This window comes from Equus quagga, chromosome 14 (genome assembly GCF_021613505.1).
Source record: "Equus quagga isolate Etosha38 chromosome 14, UCLA_HA_Equagga_1.0, whole genome shotgun sequence".
NCBI classification, from domain to species: domain Eukaryota; kingdom Metazoa; phylum Chordata; class Mammalia; order Perissodactyla; family Equidae; genus Equus; species Equus quagga.
Window position 1 is genome coordinate 65,299,553 of NC_060280.1, and position 22,178 is coordinate 65,321,730.

At 50.9% G+C, this 22,178-nt stretch overlaps 1 protein-coding gene across 6 annotated transcripts in view; it reads left to right on the forward strand.

Annotated features, from left to right (window-relative positions):
* Positions 1-22,178, forward strand: part of CEP164 (centrosomal protein 164) — a 64,991-nt gene that overhangs the window by 25,567 nt on the left and 17,246 nt on the right. For 5 of the 6 annotated variants that reach the window (XR_006891972.1, XM_046686113.1, XM_046686109.1 and 2 more), the window contains 7 exons: positions 6,954-7,337; positions 8,359-8,439; positions 10,293-10,376; positions 14,463-14,548; positions 15,562-15,729; positions 16,649-16,765; positions 21,258-21,467. Coding sequence is in view for 5 of the 6 variants with exons in the window: in XM_046686113.1 (XP_046542069.1) it covers positions 6,954-7,337; positions 8,359-8,439; positions 10,293-10,376; positions 14,463-14,548; positions 15,562-15,729; positions 16,649-16,765; positions 21,258-21,467 (1,130 nt within the window). In the remaining variant the exon portion in view is untranslated. The remainder of the gene's footprint in view (positions 1-6,953; positions 7,338-8,358; positions 8,440-10,292; positions 10,377-14,462; positions 14,549-15,561; positions 15,730-16,648; positions 16,766-21,257; positions 21,468-22,178) is intronic. The other variant, XM_046686112.1, reaches the window with a different exon arrangement.

The window sequence follows — 22,178 nt, forward strand, 5'->3', positions numbered from 1 at the left end:
ACAGCTGGAGCAAAGGCTCAAGGCCTGGGAAATGCAGAATGTGGATGGAAATAGCTTCCAGAATACCTCATAGTCCTGTTGCTTCTGATTTCTTTCCCTTAGTCTGTCCTCCACTGCCACCAGAATATGCTCTATAAAAAACAAACAAAACTCCAAACTCATCATATCATTGTAATACCTAAAAACTCTCAATGCAGGGGCCAGCCTGGTGGCACAGCAGGTAAGTTCGCACATTCCACTTCAGCGACCTGGGGTTCACTGGTTCAGATCCTGGGTATGGACCTACGCACCGCTTATCAAGCCATGCTGTGGCAGGCATCCCACAAATAAAGTGGAGGAAGATGTGCACAGATGTTAGCTCAGGGCCAGTCTTCCTCAGCAAAAAGAGGAGGATTGGCAGCAGATGTTAGCTTACGGCTAATCTTCCTCAAGAAAAAAAAAAAACTCTCAATGCATCTTTCTACTTGAAATGGAACACTCCCTACTCTATGTACTTGTCTAGTGCCCAATTTATTAATTTTTGACAATGAACATTTCTCTTAATATTCCTGAAGTATTCACACAACCAATAAACCATGAGGTCAAGAACTCATATTTCCCAAACATTTAAATATTGATTACAAGCTTAATTAAACTTTTCACAAGTCTAATATATCAAATTCTTTTAAATACTTTAAACACTTTCAAATGAAACAGATGACTCACATTTTATTAGCATGATCACAAAAAACTGACCAGTGAAACAACAGTGCCTGTATCGTGGATTTAAATTTGTTTTCTTTGTTTTTTGTTTTTGAGGAAGACGGGCCCTGAGCTAACATCCGTGCCCATCTTCCTCTACTTTATATGTGGGACGCCTACCGCAGCGTGGTGCTTGCCAAGTGGTGCCATGTCCGCACCCGGGATCCGAACTGGCAAACCCCGGGCTGCCAAAGTGGAACATGCGCACTTAACTGCTGCGCCACCAGGCCGGCCCCTAAATTTGTTCTCTTTATCATCTCTTTTCATGTTCTTATTATTTCTGACTCTCATTTCTTGGTCTTCAGCTCACCTTACGAACCAGGGTTAACAGCTCACTCTGGCTGAGGTTGCAGACGCTGGCTGACGAGCCTTGGGTTGTACGTGGTCCTTTCAGGTGACCCAACTCTAGCCATTGCGCAGGCCCCTTTTTATAGTTATGGTTTCTCTATTATCTCGGAAACTGTCCACGTTTTTGACTCTGCACAATCAGATATGCTTTGATTGTGACATTAATACTTTCTGCCAAATGTGACACTTTTTTTCCCAGTGCCTGTCTTTATCATCAAGCTGATCTGTGTCTACTTTGAAACTGTTCCTTCTGAGTGGGACCTGGTCTGTTTGCATTAAATCCAAAGGCTTCGGTCTACTTGGTTCCCTCTTTGAAATGACGACTTTGTTTTTTGTCGTCTACCATTAATACCTTATGATAGTGAGGTACTCAGTAGCTCAGGTTTGAGCCTAGAAGGATGAGCATGAATAGGGATGGGGTGTCAGGAGGACTCACTTGCTTTGGAGAAAGAGGACAGTCTCCGTGAGACTGAGCCAATTGAGGTGGAGATCCTACCCTGTTCACATCTGTCTGTCCAGCACTTGGCCCACTGCCTGGAACAGAGGCAGCGCTGGGTATGTTTTGCTGAGCAGTTGAGAGAGTGAGTAGGTGAATGAATGAATGGGCCACATGGGACAAAGAGGGCATCGTGGCAGGTTGTATTGTGCTTTTTTCTTCCCTTGGCTTTCCCAGGTCCTGGGTAGAGGGGGTATGTGGTCCCTGCTGTCACCTGGTGGATCGAAGATTTCCATGTCCATCTTCACCTTCAGTGAAGATTTCATGATCCATCATGACGCACTTTGACTTCGGGCTAGTTAATTTTTACTTCATCATGGATTATAAATGTCCACCAAAAAAGGGATTTTCTTCTTTGACGTGTCCTGGATTTTCAAAAGCTTCCCTCCTCATGGTTATATGCCTCTGTGGGGGAGTGGGAGCTTTTAAACGTATTTTTTTTCATAACTTCTTTAAGTAGACAAAACAGTGTGATGGGGGGAAATGTCTGGAGTGGGAAGTGTTAAATACACCTCCCACCCCTGTCTCTAGCAGCCCAGCAGCTTCAGTTCTTTTTGCCACATGGAGTGTTGGGTTCCTGTGTTCTAACCTCAGGCAGACACTCGGGCTTTTCCTGGTGGCAAAAATTATTGGTGAGAGGAATGGGAGTTTCAGGACAGACACAGCTGCCTCTGCTTGGACTGCGCATTTGAAAATGACTTTTGTCCCAGCTTATAGTTCTTGGATCCTCCGAGCTGCCCACCTCTCCCGCTCCCGGGCATCCCAGGCAGCCTTCGATGGAGATCTCTGTCCGTGGTTAGTTCTACCCTGTCTCACTATCAACAGTCACTTTGCTCATAATTCCATCAGAGGGCAGTAGGATGGCAAGAATGTGTGCGCGTGTTTGTGCGTGCGTGTGTGTGTGTGTGTCTCTGTCTCTCTCTGTCTCCTTCCCCCTCCTCTGCTGCCTTCAGCTTAAACCTATTTCTAGTCTATTACAGAATTGAAAGCGATAGGTTTGTGGAGCAGACACTGAGAATGGGTGTGAATGAAAGAGGGGAGGCTGAAGGGTAGGCAGGCAGGCAGCATGTGGCCCTGAGGTAGTGGTGAAAAGCCCGTCAGTGGATCAAAGGAGAGAGAGGGAGCTGGGCCTAGAAATAACAGGATGATGTCAGTGTGATTGGAAAGTGCTGACAACACCGGGGAGCAGTGCAAAGAATTGAGACCCACTGGGTGGGAATGAGACGTGGAAAATAAACTGGACTGATGGTTGGCTTGGTGGGGGGTCTCCCCAGAACAAGATCAATACATGGACATCGTGTTCAGCTCCTCCGTCCTTCACTGCCTCCCTCCTGAGCTGTGTGGATTATATGAGCCCCTGCCTTTGTGCTCTGGGCTGGAGGAGGGGGCGTGCAGCACTGGAGACCTCATGGCTTTTGGGGAGTATGTTACATATTCATGAAATGGTTCTTACAGGCTCTCTCCTACACCCGACTCCTCACGCAGATGGCAAAGCCTTTTGAAAAAGCAGTAGAACTTTGCCTTGAGATACTCAAGGACCCGGGGCTGTGACAGGAGGAGACAGAAGGAGCGTGAGCACAATGAGCTGAGAGCAAAGCTGTGCCGAGGGTGCAGTTCTCCGCCCTTTCCTGTATACCCCGCAGAACACCGACACGGGAGACTGTACGCCGGGGCCTGGAGCGTGCATCCTTGGCGGGACCTCACGCCCTGGGCCCCATGATGTGCTGAGCAGGGGCTGAGTGAAGGGAGAGGGGCATGGAGACAGATGGGTTTTCCAGACATGCAGCTCTCACTCGTCCATTTGTGGTGATCTACAGCGAATGTCTAGTCTCTTTCTGCTGTCCTTACCCTCAAGATGTACCTCTGGCGTCGTGTTGTTCAGTGAGTTGACTTGGATGCAGAAACACAAGCTCATTTGTTCTAGCATTAGCCATGTTTGAATACTCAGGCAGATAAAATAGGATAAGCTCCATCGTGTGAAAATCTTCTTTTGAGGAATTTAAGCTTGAGAATTGCGTAGACTGGGCCTAACATCCTTGTAGTCTGGCTATATTCTCTCATGTAAAAGAATAGGAAGGTCTGCCTGTTTCTGGTATCCTCTGATTTTTGATAGGTTACTTGTTTTTCCATCGTCTTGAATATTAATAGTTAACATTTGTTTAGCTGTTTTCCATTTAATAGGCACTATAACAAATATAATGTAGTCTAATCCCCGTATAACCTTGTAAAATAAATATTGCATCTCCATTTTACAGAGTAGGAAGGGAAACTTCAACTCCTGTATCTGTGTGACACACTTACTCTTTGTTAAAAGTTCAGTCAACAAGCATTTACTGAGCCCCTGTCATGTGTCAGAAAGTAGGCACTGAGGATAATAGGGAGCTCATCTGATGAGGGAAACAGAAGAGGAAATCAGCAATTATAATACAGTAGTTGTTAGGGCAGAGGATGGGGAAGGCTCATCTCAGGACAACTGTCCCAGGGATGAAGGAAGGCTTCCTGAAAGATGGGATGCTAGGAGGACCAGTGGGAGTTTGTCAGGGCAGCGTTTGTGTGTGTGTGTGTGTGTGTGTGTGTGTGTGTGTGTGTGAAGAGTGTCCATGGCAAAGTGGCAGAATAGCATGACATTTACCCACAGGCAGAAGGAGAAGATGTGTGCAGGGTGTGGCTGGAGATGACCCATGAGAAGCAGGCAGGCTCTGGGCCCAGAATGGGTGTGGGCCAGGTGAGGAGGTGTGAACTTTATCCTGAAGGCCATCGGCACTTTTTTTGGTCTGATATTTCTGTCCCCTAATCCAAGGTCTGTTGCCAGGCCACCCTCTTGGGGCCAGGTTTCACTCCCTCCTTCAAGCAGGAGAGCATATCTCTACTTATGGGAGGAGCATGGCCAGGTGGATTGGCCCTGCTTGTTGAATGAGGGGGTGTGTCTGGCCAGATACCCCTCAACCACCCCAACAAACTCCCGCCTCCTTCTTGGAGTCCGTGGAGCCCCACAGACCAGTTATTGAGCTCCTGCTGAGTGCTGGCCACTGTTAGAGATACTGAGATAAGAAGGCCTGGCTTTACCCCAGAGGTCTTCTCTTGAAGAGGAGGGGCCCACTTCACCCCTCTCTTAGCCCAATGATCATGGTGGATTTCTTCCATGCTACAGGTTAGGGATATTGGGAGGATGGGCAGCACTGGAGGACACTTGCCGTCGTGCTGTCAAGGCACCAAGGAAGCCTACCCTTCTCTCCTTCACCCTCTGCTTGTCTCCCTGGGACAGGCTTGGGGCTGGGACAGCATCGCCGCTGTCCAGTGTCCTTTGCTTTGGGTAGTAAAACCTCATAACCAGGGCCTCCTGGGACTTCTTTCACTTTTCTTCATACTCAGCTGAATTCCTTGAGGGCAGGATCTATGTCTCATTCATATTTGGATCCCCAAGGTGCCGTTTGGCACATAGAAGGTGCTCAGCCAGTGGGCGTGTGGGGCTCGTCATAAAACATTAGTTAACATTGATGGGACACTTATGGTCTGCCAGGCACAGTTCTCAGTTCTTTAACTCACTTAATGAGTGTTAACTCATTTAAGCTTCCTTTCAACCCTATGAGTTAGGCCCTACCATGTCTCTGTATTTTAGAGGAAGAAGCTGAGGCACAGAAAATGTAAATAATTTGCCTAAGGTCACTGTGAGCATGGAGCCTAGATTTTGAAGCTAGGTAGTCTGTCTCCGAGCTCTGAATTGCTCTGTTTTCCTGCCTCTCTTTTCTTCTTTTTATTTTTTTAAATTTTTTTTCCTGCTTTTTCTCCCCAATTCCCCCCAGTACATAGTTGTATATTTTAGTTGTGGGTCCTTCTAGTTGTGTCGTGTGGGATGCTGCTTCAACATGGTCTGATGAGCGGTGCCATGTCTGCGGCCAGGATCCGAACCAGCGAAACCCTGGGCCGCCGAAGCGGGGGGTGGAAACTTAACCACTTGGCCACAGGGCGGCCCCTTTTCTGCCTCTCTTGACTGTCCTTAGAAAGCTTGGGTTGGCCTGTTCGTAGGCTGCCAGACCCGCAGGCCATGGCTTTGGGTTCAACAGGTCCTTTAACAGACAGACAGCACTGATGAATGCCGTATTCAGGCCTCCTTGGACCTCTGGGCTCCTGTCATCATGCTTCTTGTTTGAGTCTCCAGGGTAGAGAACCAGGAAGTCTTAAAAATCCCTGCTCAGAAGTTGTTCAGACTGGCAACCCAAGGGTTAAGACAGGTGTTTTTTTTTTTTTTTGGGAGGCTTCTCTGCCTGAGCCCAGCAGAGATTGCTGGCTGTATTTCCAAGGGAAGGTTTTCTTTTCCTATTTTGGCTGCCTCTAAAGGTTCCTCCCGGTCTTTAAAGTGAGGTTTGTGTGTGAGAAGCAGGTGTGGCCGCTGTGGCAGTGTGCTGCCCGCATCTCCTTTCAGGATGCCAGCCGAGTGGACCGTAGTGGATTGACAGCCTCCAGCTGCTGCACCTTGATCCATCCTGGCTCAGGCCGAGGCCATGCTTGTTGATGGACTACAACAGGCCCTAGAGCAGGGCCATTTCTGCCTGATGTGGGACTCCTCCGATGGGTAACCTCCTTGGGGACTCTCCTCAGGGCTGGCCGAGATTTCTCAGAACTGTGCTGTGCCCCAAAGCTCTTCTTACTCGAACCTCCTCCTTCCCTTTCTCCTGTCACAGGTCTCAGACCTGTGTTCTGAAGGCTCTCCTCACCTTCTTTATCCTTCATGGGCATTTCCCCCAATAAATCTCTTACCCATCTAATCTCATCTTGGCATCTGCTTCTCTGGGCACCCGAGTTGACAGTCCTCTCACAGGGGGCCCTGTCCCCGGGGTGGCTTGTCCAGGGGAGGCTTTAGGGAGAGAGCCAGCCTCATTGCTATTGAAGAGGGGCACCCTCCTGATATTTTTTCCCCCGCTGTCTTTTAGAAATGAAGAATGGAAATTTTAGAGTTTGGTACTTTCTCTCATATGATTTTCCATCATAGTAAATAACTATCGGCTTCTGAGTCTGCAGTCTTTTGACTTGGCTAATGGCACTGGAATGAGACAGACTTGTTACTTACTCGAGGATGTGATAGGTGGCAATGGAGTTGTATAGTCCAGGGCAGCGATTTCCAAGCCCATCAGTGGATGGGGGTCAGGTTGGGTGTATCCACATCACCATAGAAGTTCAGATTTAAAAGATCTGGGGTTGGGTCAGGAATCTGTGTTTTGAAAGGTTGTGGGAGTGTTTCGTAACCACTGGTATCGGAGTACTGGCCGCTGGGAGTCAAGGAACGGCAGCTCCGTCTTGTAGCGAGTCTCTGAACTCCTTTTATTAATTCCTGACATCTTCCTTTCTGACGTGGTCTGCTCCTCCCTAGGAGTCTCCAAGAACAAGCCAGCCAGAGGAGAAGAAGGACATTTCTCTTGATTCGGATGCTGCCGGACCCCCTACTCCCGGCAAGCTCTTCAGCCAAGGTGCAGACAGCAGCCTGAGCAGTGCCGATGACAAAGGGCGACAAGGAAGAGGGGCACATTGGCTCCCAGGAAAAGAAAAGAATGAGAAGAGTGATCCGAGGACTTCCAGGAGTCTGGTGACCCCTGGGGTGGACCCTGGGGGCGATCAGCCTGCCAAAGCTGATAAAAAAGAAGCACCAGAGGACATGGTGGATGCAGGAGAGGAGGGTTCTAGGAAGGAAGAGGCAGCAAAGGAGCCAAAGAGGGAGGCTTCTGTCCTGAAAGAGAGCAGATCAGACGGCAGTGAAGTAAGTCACTTTGTCCCACAGGTGTTTGCCAGCTGCAGCCCTCTGCTACTCTCTTAAGCCCCGTGCGATTCCTGTCCCCACATCTTGAGTTAGGAGCTTCATTGGAGGCCCTGCAATGGGCTGTCATTATCAGCCAGAACCCTTTATTGTGACAAATATGCCCAGACCCAGCAGACAGTAAAATCCTGAATGAAACTCCAAACCTGCTGGCCATAGAAATTCAGCAGAAATTTGCTTTTCCATTGGCACCCTCCTGGGATATTCATGTTCTTTTGTTCTCCTACTTACATTTCCTGCCTCCCCTTCTACTTCTTGACATCAGTTTGGGGTCGATGATGATTGCAGCAGTTTGAGTTCCTATAGAGAGAGGAGAACATTGAGGGCATAGGTGGACAATTGGGAGTGTCCAGCCCTAGCCTTGGGCAGTTAGATTCCAGGAAGACGCCTCATTGATTTCTGTGGCTCTTTCTGAATCAACCCAAGACATGGAGTCTTGCTTTGGCAAGACAAGACCAGTGACCTAAATGGACAGAAGTAGGACCCAGTTGGGAGAGCCTTTGGCATTTTCGATTTTCCAACCTTTAGTCCTGCTCCTTCTCTAGGTAGATGGTGAGGGCATTCATCTAAAGAGCTTTTAACTACTTCCTGGATTCCATTTTAGCTACATCCTACTCTGATTGTGTTTTTTTTAGGATAGCATCAAACTTCCCAACCGCCAACTTTCTAACCATCTCCACTATTCACTTGGCTCTCCTTACACAAGTAAATCCTTGTTCACCTTAGTCGGAGTGTGGTTGTCTATCCTCAGTGGGCCACCCAGGCTGAGTGGGCTGGGGGTGGTGCGTGTGTCCAGAGAGAATGAGAGGGTCCACAGGCCTTTTTCAGGTTTTCCAGAAGAAGTGGATTTTGGTTTGTGCTTGACCCTGTGTTGGCATCAAGGCCTGAACAGAATTTCCTGGATAGTGATCATGGCCCTCTGTGCTCCGCTCCAGGCGACTTCTCTCTGGGTCTCTTTTCCCAGGAGTCGGAGATTAGTGAACACGTGAAGGAACCACAGCTCTCAGACTCCACTGCTTCTGACCCCAAGTCCTTCCTTGGCCTGGTGAGTCTGAGATGAGGCGCAGCAGGGTGGTGGTGAAGAGCATGGCTTTGCGACTCCCTGTGGCTGAGTAATTTGCCCAGCATCACACAGCTTGTAGGTGGGGAAGTTAGGATTCACATTTGGGTCTTGTCTAACTCCAGTTTGTCAGCCCTTTAACTAAGGATAACACTACCTACTTTATAGGTTTGTTGCGAGAAGAAAGTGGGGTAGAGAATGTAAGACATTAGCATATACACATTAAATACATGCAGCTCTTATTATTATTACTGCTGTGTGAATTGCCTGAGAGATCATTGCCTCTAGGCTCTGTCAGGAGCATTACATGAATCTAGGAAGTTAGAGACTGGGATGCGTGTGAGTGTGTGTGTGCCCTCGTGCTTGTGTTTATGGGATCACTGATGTATGGCGAGCACCAGTCCTCAGGCTCTGAGCAGGAGGGCTGCTGTGGTTTCATTTGCAAAGTTAAGACTTTGTCCTGCAGTGCCAGTGTCTGTGGTTTCTTTGTCCTAGACCTCCCACCCAGCCTGCTGAAGCCCAGCTACATTTGCCAGGTCTGCATCTAAGGGGAGTAGTTCGGGGTACTTTTTGGCAGAGCGTTGCCTCTAGAAACCGTGCTCCATCTGTTTGGAGGAGGCTGATCAGAGGGAAAGAATTAGTGGGAGAGGGTCAGGGATGAGCAGTAATGATACGAGGGGAGCAGAGGAATTAGGCGGCTGTGTGCTCTAGCCCCCTACTGAGCTGGGGGCTTAGGAGGCAGATGGCAGCTGCATTAAGTGGAGTAGAATTCAAACTGAAAGGGAAATGTCACCAAAAAGGAAAACCGACAAAGCTAGGAAGGGAAGGCGAAAAAGTCATTGTTGGCAAAAACCGTCATGAAGAATAGCCATGTCACAGAACTCTCTGAAGCAAGGGCTCTGGCCCTTCAAAAGGAGTTGCCATGTGGAGAAATGTGCCCTTCAGCATTCTTCTTCTCTATGGGAGTGGGTGGAGGAAGCCTTGGACAGCAGGACCAGACCTTGGCTGGGCGTCCCACCATTTATCAGGGCTGATGACAGCACTGCCCCTATTAGCATGCTGTCAGGTAGCAATCCTTCACTCAGCCTGGTGGGGATCCTAGGCCTTGAGGGGGTGGGACCATGGTTCTGTGGCAGCCAAAGGGCAGCGGGGAGCTGGCACCTATGAGGGCACTTGCTGTCTGTCCCAAAGAGAAGCCTGTGGAGGAAGTGGCACTAATGAATCTGCATTGTCCAGAGAGGCGCGTGTATGGGAAGGGGGAAGAACAAGCTGGAGGGAGCCCACCAAGCCGCATTTCCAAGCTGCCCACAGGCCTTCTGGGCGCTTGGGCCCCAGGAGGGAGAGACAGCTGGAAAGTGACATGCTTTGCAGCACGTGTCATGCAAAGAGCTTGGTCTTTGGATTCAGCCCAGGGCACCTGACCCCCAGCCCCACTGCTTATCGGCTGTGTGACCTTGGGCAGATTACGTGTGCTCTCAAACCTGCTTCCTCATTTGCGAGATGAGGGTAAGAGTGTCTGTCTCACAGGTTATTTTTCCCCATAATTTTATTAAGAAAAATTTCAAACATACAGAAAAATTAAAATAATTTTACAGTGAATACCACATACTCACCATCTGGAGTGTACAATGTACATTTTACCGTACTTGGTTTATCACACGTCTTTCCATTGAGTCACAGTGTTATTTTGAAGATTAATTAGTAGATGTCAAAATGTTTACCCCAGTGCCTGGCACATAGTAGGCACCTTTCTGGAAGATTAGGGGTGGAGGAGAGGTCCTGATGTGCGCTGACTGTTACAGAGGCAGAGCTGACCTCCCCATCTCCACTGTCTCCAGGACTTTGGTTTTCGCAGCCGGATCTCGGAGCACCTGCTGGACGTTGATGTGCTTTCCCCAGTCCTGGATGGAGCATGCTGGGAGGTGAGTCTCTCTGGGTGGTGGGCTGGGCTGGGGCCTCACTTTTTAGGATAACCAAGAGCTGAGCCCTGCCCATCCCAGGGTACATTTCTGGGAGTTCCCTCCCTTCTGATTCATTAAGACATGGCCCTGATGGTGCCAGGGCTGGACTTCCAACCACTGCTGCTCTGTCACTGCTATGAATTAAGGCACTGTCCCCCCACCCCATATATTTATCTATTTATCCATTCATTTAGCAACTGAGGGTTTACTGCTTGGTCATGTGCAAAGTGCTGTGTAGATTGTGGATTTCAAGGCACTTCCCAACCTGGCCCATCCAACCTCTGCAGGCTCGTCCTCATCCCACTTGCCACGTACCAGCCGTGTCCAGCACTCACCATTCCTGGGGCGTGCCATCCCCCTCCTTCACTGCTCTGCTGCTGTGCTGCTTCCCTTTTGTCCTTTGTCCCTGCGAGCTCTGTCTTGGTTTTGGAAGCCCACCTCTGACGTCACTCCCTCTAAGCAGCATGAATCATTCTCTTCCTTTGTTCCCCTTAGTGCTACTGCTTTTGTTTTATGGCTCTTTGTCTGTCTTCCCTGCCAGATGTAAGCTCTGTGCAGGCATGGGTCATGTCTGACCCAGAGTAGGGCACAAAGATGACTCAGACATAGATCCTGTCCTTAAGGAGCTTGAAGCCAAGAAGGTGATTTTTTTCCCTCGTCTGTGAGTTTGTTAGGAGAAAGATTCTGGCACATGGTCTCTGCAAGTTTAAGGGAGCATTTAGTTTGGGCGAAATGGAAGTTTGTTGGGTGAAACAAACAAGATGTTCACTGTGCATCAGGCCTGGGAGCCCTTACTGAAATGAGTGGCGGAGACGGGGTAGAGTTGTGAGGCTGGTTGTGTTTGAGCCTGACGTGGTCCTCTCAGCTCTGGCTGATAAGCCTTCCTGGGCAGCTGCCCAGCCACCAGGTCCCTGCTGGACCCTGGTCACCCGATTTGCAGCACTGGAGGGCTGTGAAGGTGCAAACAAGAGCAGGTGGGATTGGTCAGGACGGGTTTGCAGCAGGGGAGTTGTGAGGCACCTCGGGCTGTAGGGAGTTGGGAAGGTGTCCGAGCTGGCCAGGTGGGGTGGATTTCCATTGCCCTGGCTGCAAAACCCAGCCCGTATCAGGATCCTTGGGGGCTTGAAAAAAGACAGATGTCTAGGTCCTGCCTAAAACAGAATAAGGCCGGCAGCTTCTTTTTGGGTCATGCCACGAGATATGAAGCAGTAGCAGGGCCTGGCTTGGATTGTTCTCACGAGGCACCCTCTGAGGCAGCCAGCCCTGGCAGAGGAAGCCCCACGCTGTGTGTATCTCGTGACCAGCGTGGTGGAGCGTGGAGCAGTGTGGGCCGCTCAGGTTGGCTGACTGCGAGGGCCGTTGGCGGGGCTCAGTGTCCAGCTCTCTCCCATCTTCAGGGCGTGGAGGGGTTGAGCAGGGAGGTGGAGCTGGAGGAGCGAGCAGCAGCCTCTTTGTGGGACAGACAGAGCCGAAGGGGCCGTCCCCTGTCTTTCCTGGGGGCTCTTGCCTGTTTTGCATATTCTCTTAAAAATTGCTTTATGCAGCTTTATTGAGATATAATTGACCTACAATAAACTAGACATATTTAAATTGTTACCATTGGTAAGTTTTGTCATATTCATACACCTTTCAAACCATCACCACAATCAAAATAATGATTGTAATGGATTATAAACATAATGTATTTTATGATAAATTATAAAAGTGACCATAATGTTATCTGATGTAATACAGAAGGTCAGAGTCCTCCACGGCCTACAGCCCGACACAGGTGGGGATTATTAACTGGCTCTATTAACATTTTTTTGTGTATCCTTCCAGAAATTTTTCTGTGTACATATAAGCATATATCTATTTTCTTCTTATCTTTTTTCTTCCCACAGAAATTGGGACTATGCTATAAAAATTCTTGGTATTGTGCTCTTTAAATTTGAGAATAGACTCTTGACTTATTTCTAAGTTATTTCGGATCTGCCTTCCTCTTTTGATTGGTTGCATAGCATTGTGCTTTATGAATGCACCATGCTTTATTTAACTGGGGACGGGATCATAAACAAAAACAAAGCTCGGAGCTCTGTTAGGAAGGGGAAGTGGTGTCTTGAGCAGTCTTAGACCAGGGGCCTCTGATGTGCTTTCTGTCTCCCCTTTCTGAAGAACGCGGATGTGGCTGATTTCCTTGTTTGGTTCCTTTGGTTGCTTTTCCGGGGCAAAAAGGTCTAGGGGTCAAGTAAAAGTCTACTCCAAGGACCTCTGTCTGGGTACTTTCCCAGGGTATCCCCTTTTCTCCAGTAGAGGTCTGGTTCAGTTTCTAGCAGAAATATAGAAGATGAAACAAGAAGGAAACAGACTTTGTCTGCACCTGGGCCTTTCTAATTCGGGGCTCAATCCCCCAACTTTGATTGTCGTCACTCTACTGTCTTACCCAGCTTATATTTTAGTTTGTTAAATGGACTGGCCTGTGTGATTGTTTTTTGCTTGAAAAGTGAGAGAGGGAGCTGTTTGCTAAGCTTGGTGTGATTTGTGGGGGAAGACAAGTTGTGAGTTGAACAGTGGAGGGGAAAGGTGGGCGGGAGAAGGACTGCCCGCCCCTGCCGTTGTCTGCAGGCTCTGCCCAGGCTGATGCGATTAGGAGTGGCAGCGCTGGCAGGGAGCCCTTCTGCTGTGGGCACCGGGAGGTGCTCATTTCTATTTTTAATGTAGTTTCGGGGAGCTGGCTTTTAGTTCAGGCCCTGCCCTTCCTCGCCCATCCAGATGGCAGAGTCGGCCACAGCTGCTGGGGTGCAGGCTGCCAGTGGAGAGGTGTGGGGGGCTGTGGGCACAAGGCTGGGGACACTGTGGTGTGCCAGCCCGGCCAGAACCCCACTGCGGAAGATGGAGTGAGTTGTCTCCTGCCTCACCTCTCCCGTTAACCCTTGTGTCCCGGAACAGACGGGGCTCCTGTCAGCGTGACAGAAGGAGTGCAGGCCTTAGAATGGGGCCTGGCTTTGGCAAAGCTGTTTTTTGTTTGTTTGTTTGTTTGGTTTTTTGCCTTAGGCTGGGGGAGAGGGGGAGGAGTGTGAGTAGAGGAGCTAACATTTGTGGCGTGCCTTCTTTGGGCCAGGAGTCGAGCTTCATGTACGCGATCTAATTTAATCCTCATCAGAAGTCCTGTGAGCTGTGGTTTACTATCCCATTTCATAGTGGAGAAGACAGACTCCCCAGGTAGGAAGTGCTAGAACAAAGGATTGAGTCCAGGCCAACTACACTCCTATGTCCCTGTGGCCCCACCCCTGCAGATAATTCAAAATTATCAGGAATAGTCCTCTGTTTCACCAGCTTCCTAAATTTGCCTAGGCACCCAAGCTTTAAAATGAGATTTGGGGTTTTTTGGTTTGGATTGATGGTGTAATCGCTGACTGGGAAGGGGGCCTCATTGTCTATTGATGGGATCCGGATGCTTGGGGGAGCTCGGAATGCAGCAAAGGGGCACTCTGTCTTCCTCGCTTCAGGTGCCCAAATGGCGCCCTTTTCTCTGGAGTAGAGCTCTCTCTTGGTTTGCCAAGTCTCCAGCTCTTCAGGATCCTTCCTCTTTAATGGACGTGTCTGCTGCCCCCAGTTCTGCCCACTGAATTTCAGCATCCCCATATATCATTGGCACAGGAGGTCTGGGGCCTCTGTGGATGTGGGGTGTTCATGCATGTCTCTGCTTTCTCTTTGCAACTGGCAGTGAAGGCTTCCAACAGCAGGAGGCAGGATTCTCTTTTTCTTGTGTGCTCTCCTTTACCCTCTGACTTCTGGCTCTGCATGCAGGGGCTGTGGTGTCTGAGTCATCCTCCCCAGGCCAGCAAGGCCAGCTGTGGGAGCAGCTGTGAGCCTAGGGGCTTAGCCCAGACCCTAGGAGGCTCATTGTACAGTAGACAGGCCTTCTCTTCTGTATCCCGAGTGGTCCTCATCCGCTCGAGAGCCATTTCTCCGTGCTTCCTCCTAGGCATGGGAGTCAGCTGGAGGACTGAGGGACCCAAATGCAGATCTCTCCAGTAGACACTTTCCACTGCTTCTTGTCTACAGGTCCAGGGGTTGGGAAGAGAAGACAAAGATGACAGCCAGTCCAGCCGAGATGAGCTGAAGAGCAAGCAGTCCAAAGGCTCAGAGAGGTACAGTACATGGGAGGCTGCCCTCAGGGACCTTTGGGATGGTGTGGACTTGGGCCGAATTCCTGGTTTTGGTCTGTGTGGTTCAGAGTGCTCCTGCCTGAAGGCAGGTGATGAACGGACGGGATGGTCTTGCCAAGTCTATGTCTGTGTGTGTACGCATGTGCGTGTGTGTCTGTGCATGCATGTGCATGTGTGTGTGCGCACGAGCAAACCCTCATGATTCTGCACCCAGACAGGAATGTGAAGTGTGCTTGGTGCATTTGGTGGGACTTGGTGTATGTAGCGGCATCTTGGGGCCAGGGCTCTGTCTTCTTCGCCAGATTAGATTAAGCTGTGTGTGTGTCTGGTCATGGGCCAGGGCTGGGGTAGCCTGCTGCAGGTCTGGGGGAGCTGTGCTAGAGGGTTGGTGCTGCAACTCAGAGCTCCAGCCAGGGCCCTGCCACATCAGACATGGCTGTGGCTGACTGTGTGTGTCTCTGTGTGTGTGTGTAAATAACAGGGGCTTCCAGCTTCTCAGGCCTGAGCTCCTGATGGGAGAAGGGCTGCCACCCTGGAAGGGAGGAAGGTGGTCATTCTACTTTTTGGGCCTTGAAAAGCTGCCAACATTCTTACGTCCTTAAAGCTACAGCTTCATTTTCTATAGTCCAACCCCTGGAGGTTGGCTTCTCTTTTTCTCCCTATTTTCTGCTCAGTTCTTCCATCCCTCCCTCGCCCTAGTGATGGTGAACTCTGGGAATGGGTACACCCGTGAGTGCCCAGCTCTCACTCCTGGGCTGAGCAAATGCAGTTCAGGGACCTGGGAAGGCTGAGTCAAGTCCAGGCAAAGGGAGAGCTCAGTGGGGAGTTTCTCCTTCCTGCTCTTGCCCTCTGTGATTCTCCACGCATTTGGGGCCAGGACTGGGGTCCAGCCTGGCAGGAGGAATGGATCTACATCCACATACTATGCTCCCGAATTCTCTTCCTGCTCTCCAAATGGTGGGGCTTGACTCTGCTGCTCTGGCTGGTCTGACCAGGTTATCTCCTCCACTGCTGCATGGGGAGCGGCTCCAGAGTCCCCTTCACAGCCAGGCCACTAAAGACGGGCCTCTGCAGGCCTCTGAGGGGCAGCTCGAGCGGAAGGGGGCAGAGGAGCCTGGGGAGGACTCTGCAGGCAGCACCATCCCACCTGTCTCCCCACAGAGGTAAGGGTGAGCTGGCAGCCTCCCAGGCTGGCGGTGGCCCCATCATACATGTGGTTCTGTGTACCGGGGCTGAGAGACGGGATCGGGGGGCAGGCCTAGAGAAGTGGGGAGAGCTGGGGTGGGCTTGCAGCCTATGCAGCAACAACAGAGGTTTCCTCTCGGTGTCCCACACGAGCTGGGGAATGGGGAAATCTACCTCTTCCTAGTCCTCAGTCTTCAGCTAAAATTGAGGTGCATAGTCTGATTAGGGGAACTTAGAAATTCTTGAATGAGGAAGTGTGTCTTATGACCCAACTGCCTCCCGGCCAGGGGCTGGGGCAGAGAATGCAGTCTTCCCAGCTGTGCTATTCCTGCCATGAGGGCCATTTCTCCCAGTCCCCACCTGCCAGCCCAGTGGTCATCCCACCTCTAGTCATTTAGCAAACCAAGGTGGAGCCCTGTTTTGTTCTAGGCCCTGGGGAGAGAGAGGTGCAGAGCCCAGGCTTCCTTGAGGCCAGCTGAGAGGACCTTTGCTCCCTAGCCTAGTCCGGAGCTGGTGTATATTAGCTGGTTCTTTTGTTCCTCTGGCAAGAGAAAGATGTGGGTCTTAGAGCTCATCCAGTTGGAATGAGTCGCTGGGGGAAGCTGAGCCGCAGCGATGTTCAGCCAACAGCATCCATTGAACACCTGCTGCTTGCAGAGGTTCTCCTTGGGCAACATAACCGTTCCGCATCCCACGTGGGACGTGAGTCTTGGTTTTCAATGTAAACAACTCGGGAAGAGGCAGGGAGGGGAGAGATTTAAGAGGTGAAGCAGGGAAACTTTGTTGGGGCTGCCTCTCTTGTCTCCATCACAGCTCTTTGACCCCAAATTAGGGTACATCTGGAGCCTCTTGCCTTCCTGCTGGCATTAACACAGTTGCTTCTTTTTTGCTGTCAAGGGAGGAGATCCCAAGCCCACCTGCTGCCCATGAGAGGGGCAAGGAACAGCACTCCCAGGCCGAGGAGCCCGAGGAGAAGGGGGTGGTCAGCCCCACCCCGCCAATCTCTCCAGAGGTGTAAGGGCCAGTTTTAATGTGTCTGTCCCTGTCCTCCGTTGTGTATGGATTGCTTTAGTCCCTGTCCACTCTTGGGAGGTGGGAAGAGACTGCTCTGGCCCCTGCCCGGGGGTGGAGTTGGGGCAGAGTGAGTGTACCCTTGGTTCTGTGTGCAGCCTCCAGAGCCCGGGCAGCCATCACTGATCCCCCGTGGGTTAGCTTAGGTGCCCGGGGCTCCCCTGGTCAGGGCAAAGAAGGGTCAGGACCTGGGGTACAAGGGTGGGAGTGAGGAGGTACCTTCTGGCTCATTAACAGAAACCTGGTACATAATGTTTTCCCCTCTACCAAGCACTATTTTTCTTTTTCTTAAAAAAAATTTTAATTGAGATGTTTATATACATGAAAGTACTCAAATCTGAACCGTACAGTTCAGGGAATGTTTACATATGCATGTGCTGTGTAACAACCACCCAGAACAGATGTAGAACATTTCCATCCCTCGAGAAGGTTTCATGCCCTTTTCCTCTTAATCCACCCGCCCCAGATCACCACTGTTCTGGCTTCTGTCCCACAGATTCATCTTTCCAGTTCTCCAACTTCATATAAATGGAATTATACAGTGTGCGGTATATATCGTTTGTGCCTGTGTTCAGAGCTCACCTACGTTGTTGCACCAAGCAGTTTTAAAACTTAGAAATCATTTAGCTTTTCTCCTTTCATTTTCACCTTCCCCTCTCTCCCCCATTTTATGGATGAGGAAACGGAGACTCAGAGAGGTCAAGGGATTTGCCCAAAGTCACATTGTGAGTCAGCTGCAGAATTAGGACTAGACTCTAGTCACTGGAGCCCAGACCTCTGACTTGCAGTCTGCAGCCACCACTCCTTGTCTCTCCACGGAGAGAAACGGGTGCCAGGATTATGCGGTTTTTCCCATCTGTGAACTGAGCAGTACAGAAGGATTAAGAGTTGTCAGGATTCGGGGCTGGCTGCTGAGCAGAGACAGGTTCACTCACTGATTACTCCCTGGAAGTGTCACCGAGAGCTGGCAGGGCACATGAGTTCAGGATCTCATGTCATTGTCAGAGCACTGTAGGGGTGATGGAAGGGGGAGCCCCATTTTTCGGGTGGTGATATATCCTACAATGACAGCTCTGACCCTGAGGAGTGACATGGCTTTCCCAAGTCTCCTTGGTGGCTGTGGACAGCCGGATCATGGTGCTGTCTGTGAGGACAGGAAGCGAGTGTGGTTCTGAGAGAGGACCCTCTGGGCAGAAGTCAGAGGTCAGAGGGTATCTTTCAGGGTCTCTGGGAGGGCAGTGGTGCCAGGGGGCTCCTCCCCAGCTGCCTTGGCTGACAAGTCCCCTTACTTTGTATTTCTCCTCCATCCCTGTGAGGCTGCCCCTGCTGGGGTCTCAGAGACGCTTTTCTGGTCCACACAGTTTCAATTTACACAGCACCCTTAGGAAATGTCTTGTGTTCCTTCCCTGAGTCTTCAGGCCCCATAATTTCTTTGTTGTTAATGTTTACAGCCCCATTAGGAATGGATTGATTTTCTGCATTTTCTGGGGACTATCTCTGTGTCTGTGTTTCATTTGTACCTGCGGGATTTTAATTTACGGAGGTGACTAAGTGACGACACGGAGAGGCCAATACCACAGAAAGAAGAATTTATTACATTTCCAGAGAGAAGAGGGCATGCCACGCCACACAGGGCTGTATGGGGAAAGACCAGGGCTGGTTAGGAGGCAGAAGAGGCGAGGAGGGAGAGCATGGCCCAGAGCCTTTGTTGGGATTTTTGGGAAAGGAAAGGGCCAGCTGGGGTACATGCCCTGAGTGAATTTAGAATTGGGTAGTTTGAATAATTTTTTAGGCTGTGAGCTGTAGGGTGGGGTGGTCTCTAGTTGCCCATAGCTGGCCCTGGGTGACTCAGGGCAGGGGAGGTGCCGGCTGGGTGTGAGTTAGACGAGGAGCTAGTTGGGAGTGTAGACTCAGGATTGGTTGGTTTGCACATGAAGGACATATTCCCTTTTCTTGTATGAGTATTGCCTAGGCCTGGGAGGGACGGTCTCTGCTCCACCAGCAAGCTTTTTAAGATGTCAAAACATCATAAAATATAGAAAATGAAAAAACATGATTAATACACTCTATCACCTTTCACAGATGCTGTCAGGCTGAATCAGGAGGAGTTTAGGAGCAAAGGGCAGGCCAGAGAGCATGGGCGGGGCCAGCACGCAGCCACCGCGGGGCACACTTTATGGCCAGAAGGCCTGGGTCTGGGAAACAGGGATGTCCTCCCCTTGTCATCCCAGCATCTTTTATGAGGTGTTTGTAGAGAGGGTAAATGAATTCAAACCACTGGGTTGACTGGGAGAGGAGACGAGAACTCATTGATTGCGATCCCGGTTTTAGTGGTGGTTCTAGGTGCCATTTCCCCTTCCCGTTCTCCCTCCCTGCCCACCGCCTTCCCTCCTGGCTTTCCCTCACAGTTTTGGAGCTGCTTGGTGGCCAGCCTGAAAGGATTATGCTCCCACAGAGCTTCCTCTTGGCCACTAACTGTTGGAAACTGGGTCTCACTGATGCCGATACCTGAGGAGTGGCCTAGAAAGCAGACCTGCCTCTTGCTCTGGAGTCCTCAGCTTCCCCTTGTCTCATAGACCTTTCAGGCCCATTGTTGACGGCCTTGGACCTGTGCTGGGAGTTTGGGACTCTAGATCTTTAAAACGGGGATGGAAGAGGCCCACTGAAGATCAGCCCTATGAGCCTGCACGCCAGGTGTGCAAGCAGGCTCCCTATGCGTGTAGCTGGGCACACGCTGCCAAGCCTCTGATGCCCCATCTTTCTGTGGCATCTGTCCCTTGGGCTCTCCGTAGCTGTGCGGCCCACAGGGGAGAGAGACATTAAAAGGTACCGTCTCAGGGAAAAAAGATGTTTTCAGCCAAGGTTGGAAATGAGTTGGAGGGTTGATGAGGCGGAGAGCTGTGGGGGGAGGCTGTTTTGAGGGCAGGATCCTCAGAGGAGGTGGCGGTCACGTCTCTTACATCTGCATCAGTTGGGCTGTGTCAGGGGACTGAGAGGAAGCCGGGAATGGGAAGGAGGGAGGAGATGGAGGTGGGAGCAGAAGAGAATTGAAGGCATAGCTCAAGACTGTTTCTGGTCTGAGTTATGACTATAGGAAAGGGGAAGGAAAGATCTTAATGGTGTTTCAGAGATGTCAGTAACCTTTTATGTCTTCCTTCTCTCTCTGGTCTCATGGGGCTGTGATGGAACCCCAAAGCCCTGTTTTCTTCTGCTGTTCTCATCTGGTGCTGCCCGCTGCCTTCCATCAGCCGCAGGGCTGGTGCTGGAGGGAGGAGGGGGTTCTGCGTCCCCTGCAGTGGGGACTGGCTCCCCTGCCCAACTCTTGCCCCAGTCCTTGATTTGGGCCATGCACACGTGCTGCTGAGGTCGACTGGGCTGCCATGCCAGGCCTGCCGCAGCCAGAGCACCGTCGGAGAAGGGAGGTGGTTTTGTAGAGAGCCTATTTTTACAGTAAGATTTAGGGACCTGGGAATGCAAACCTGTACCTGCCTTTAGGAAAGCCACTCTGGGAGGCGGAATACTTTATCCTGCCTATGCTTTCATTGCTCCAAATGTTCTTGGGGTTTCTCTTTGAGTATTTCCTTCAAGAACCAGAATAGAAGCAACATACCAACCTTCCTTACTTTGTGGACATGTTTTTAACCAATACCGTTATTCCTCATCTTACCACCCACCTTATGAATCCAGGTGAGCTCTGGGTTTCTTTTACCCATTTCCAAACATTGAATTAGCTCTAAGCAGATGCAAAGGTGGCCTCGTCCGGGAGATGTGGAGTGTGGCATTCCTCTGGCTGTCTTGCTCCTCTCTCTGGATTAGGGACGGTCACCTGCCTGGCTTCCTTGGCAGTGTGGCAGGTCCGTTCCTGGACCTCTATGGACTGTTCTGGGTCTCAGGGCTAGCAGACATGCTGCTGCTTCTCCTGCTGGCTTATATGCATTGGTCTCTGTTTAGTTTGGGAGGCAGAGAGCTGTCTCTGGGGACTTCCCACACTGCTGGCATGGGCCTGAAGTAGCAGGCAGAGCCCTGGTGGAGAGGTGGAACCGCAGGGCCAGGCGCTGTGCTGGGGAAGACTCGGTGGGGTCAGAGCTTCGCTCTCTCCCTGCTGCTGCTGCTCTTGAGCCACAGCTTCAGGTTTTCACCTCTGGCCTCAACCTGCCGGGTCTGCTGAGAGCCTACTTTGGGCTGCCCTTCTCCCTAGGCTCCTGGGGCCTTAGGCAGACACTGTGGGGCTTGTCCTGAGCACACATGTGGCCTGTGTCTTCCAGAGGGGCAGACTCAGTGCTCGCCCTTGGGTGGCCTGATTTGCATATGTGATTCCTGATCACGGGCCCTCCATTAGGGTTCTGTATGTGGTGTTCTGTGTCTATATAAACCCTGATGCCAAAAGGTCAGTGGATATTAAAACTAGTGAAATGCTGTCCCCCACCCTTGGCAGGCAATCTTCAGAGCCTGTGGCTCCCCCTACACAGCTCTCAGAGGCTGCACTCAAGACCATGCAAGAGGCAGTGGCTCAGGAACTTGAGCAAGACCAGAGGCAGCTCCTGGAGTCGAAGCGAGAGAAGATACAGCAGCTGCGGGAGAAGCTGTGGCAGGAGGAGGAGCAGGAGATCCTGCAGCTTCAGCAGCAGAAGGAGAAGGCGCTCAGGTGCTGCCCCTCCCGTTCGGCAAGCTGCCTGAGGCCTCGCGGGCACGTGGGGATCAAGGGACACCCTCCTCCCATGCTGGAGACCGCTGGGGTGCCGTGGCCCCACCAGGATGACTACTTGGTCCTGTGTGGAGGAACGCGCTCCCTGGCTGCGGCTCATGTCCTTCCTCTTTTTGGGAGGGAGCTGGGAAGTGTGATAATACTGGGAGTAGCTCACATCTTTTGAGATTACACTGATCCACGTGCTTCATATCTATTAGTTTTGTCTTCAGAACGGCTCTTAGGAGGTGTTATCAACCCCTTTTTATAGACTCTATAACATAGACGAAGAAACTGAGGCACAGAAAGGTTAAGTAGCTTGTCTAGGGTAGCGAAGCTAATAAGCAGCAGAGCCCAGGTTCACCCAGGCAGGTTGTCTCTGGAGCCCGTTTTCTTGATTACTACATGGTCCTCTCTCTCGGGAGTCAGGGCCTGTTGGGACCCAGTGAGATAGGTAGGGACCGGGTGATGCAGTGTGAGGTGCTCTTGCCCAGGACCCAGAAGTTGCTGTTTGGGTTCCTACTCTGAGTAGCTGGGAAGCTCTAGACAAACAAGACACTTAAGCCTGGGCTGGGCCTGTGCGTATGTGATTGTGTGTGTGTGTATATATATGTGTGTGTGTGTGTGTGTGTGTGTGTGTGTGTGTGTGTGTGTGTGTGTGTGTGTGTGTGT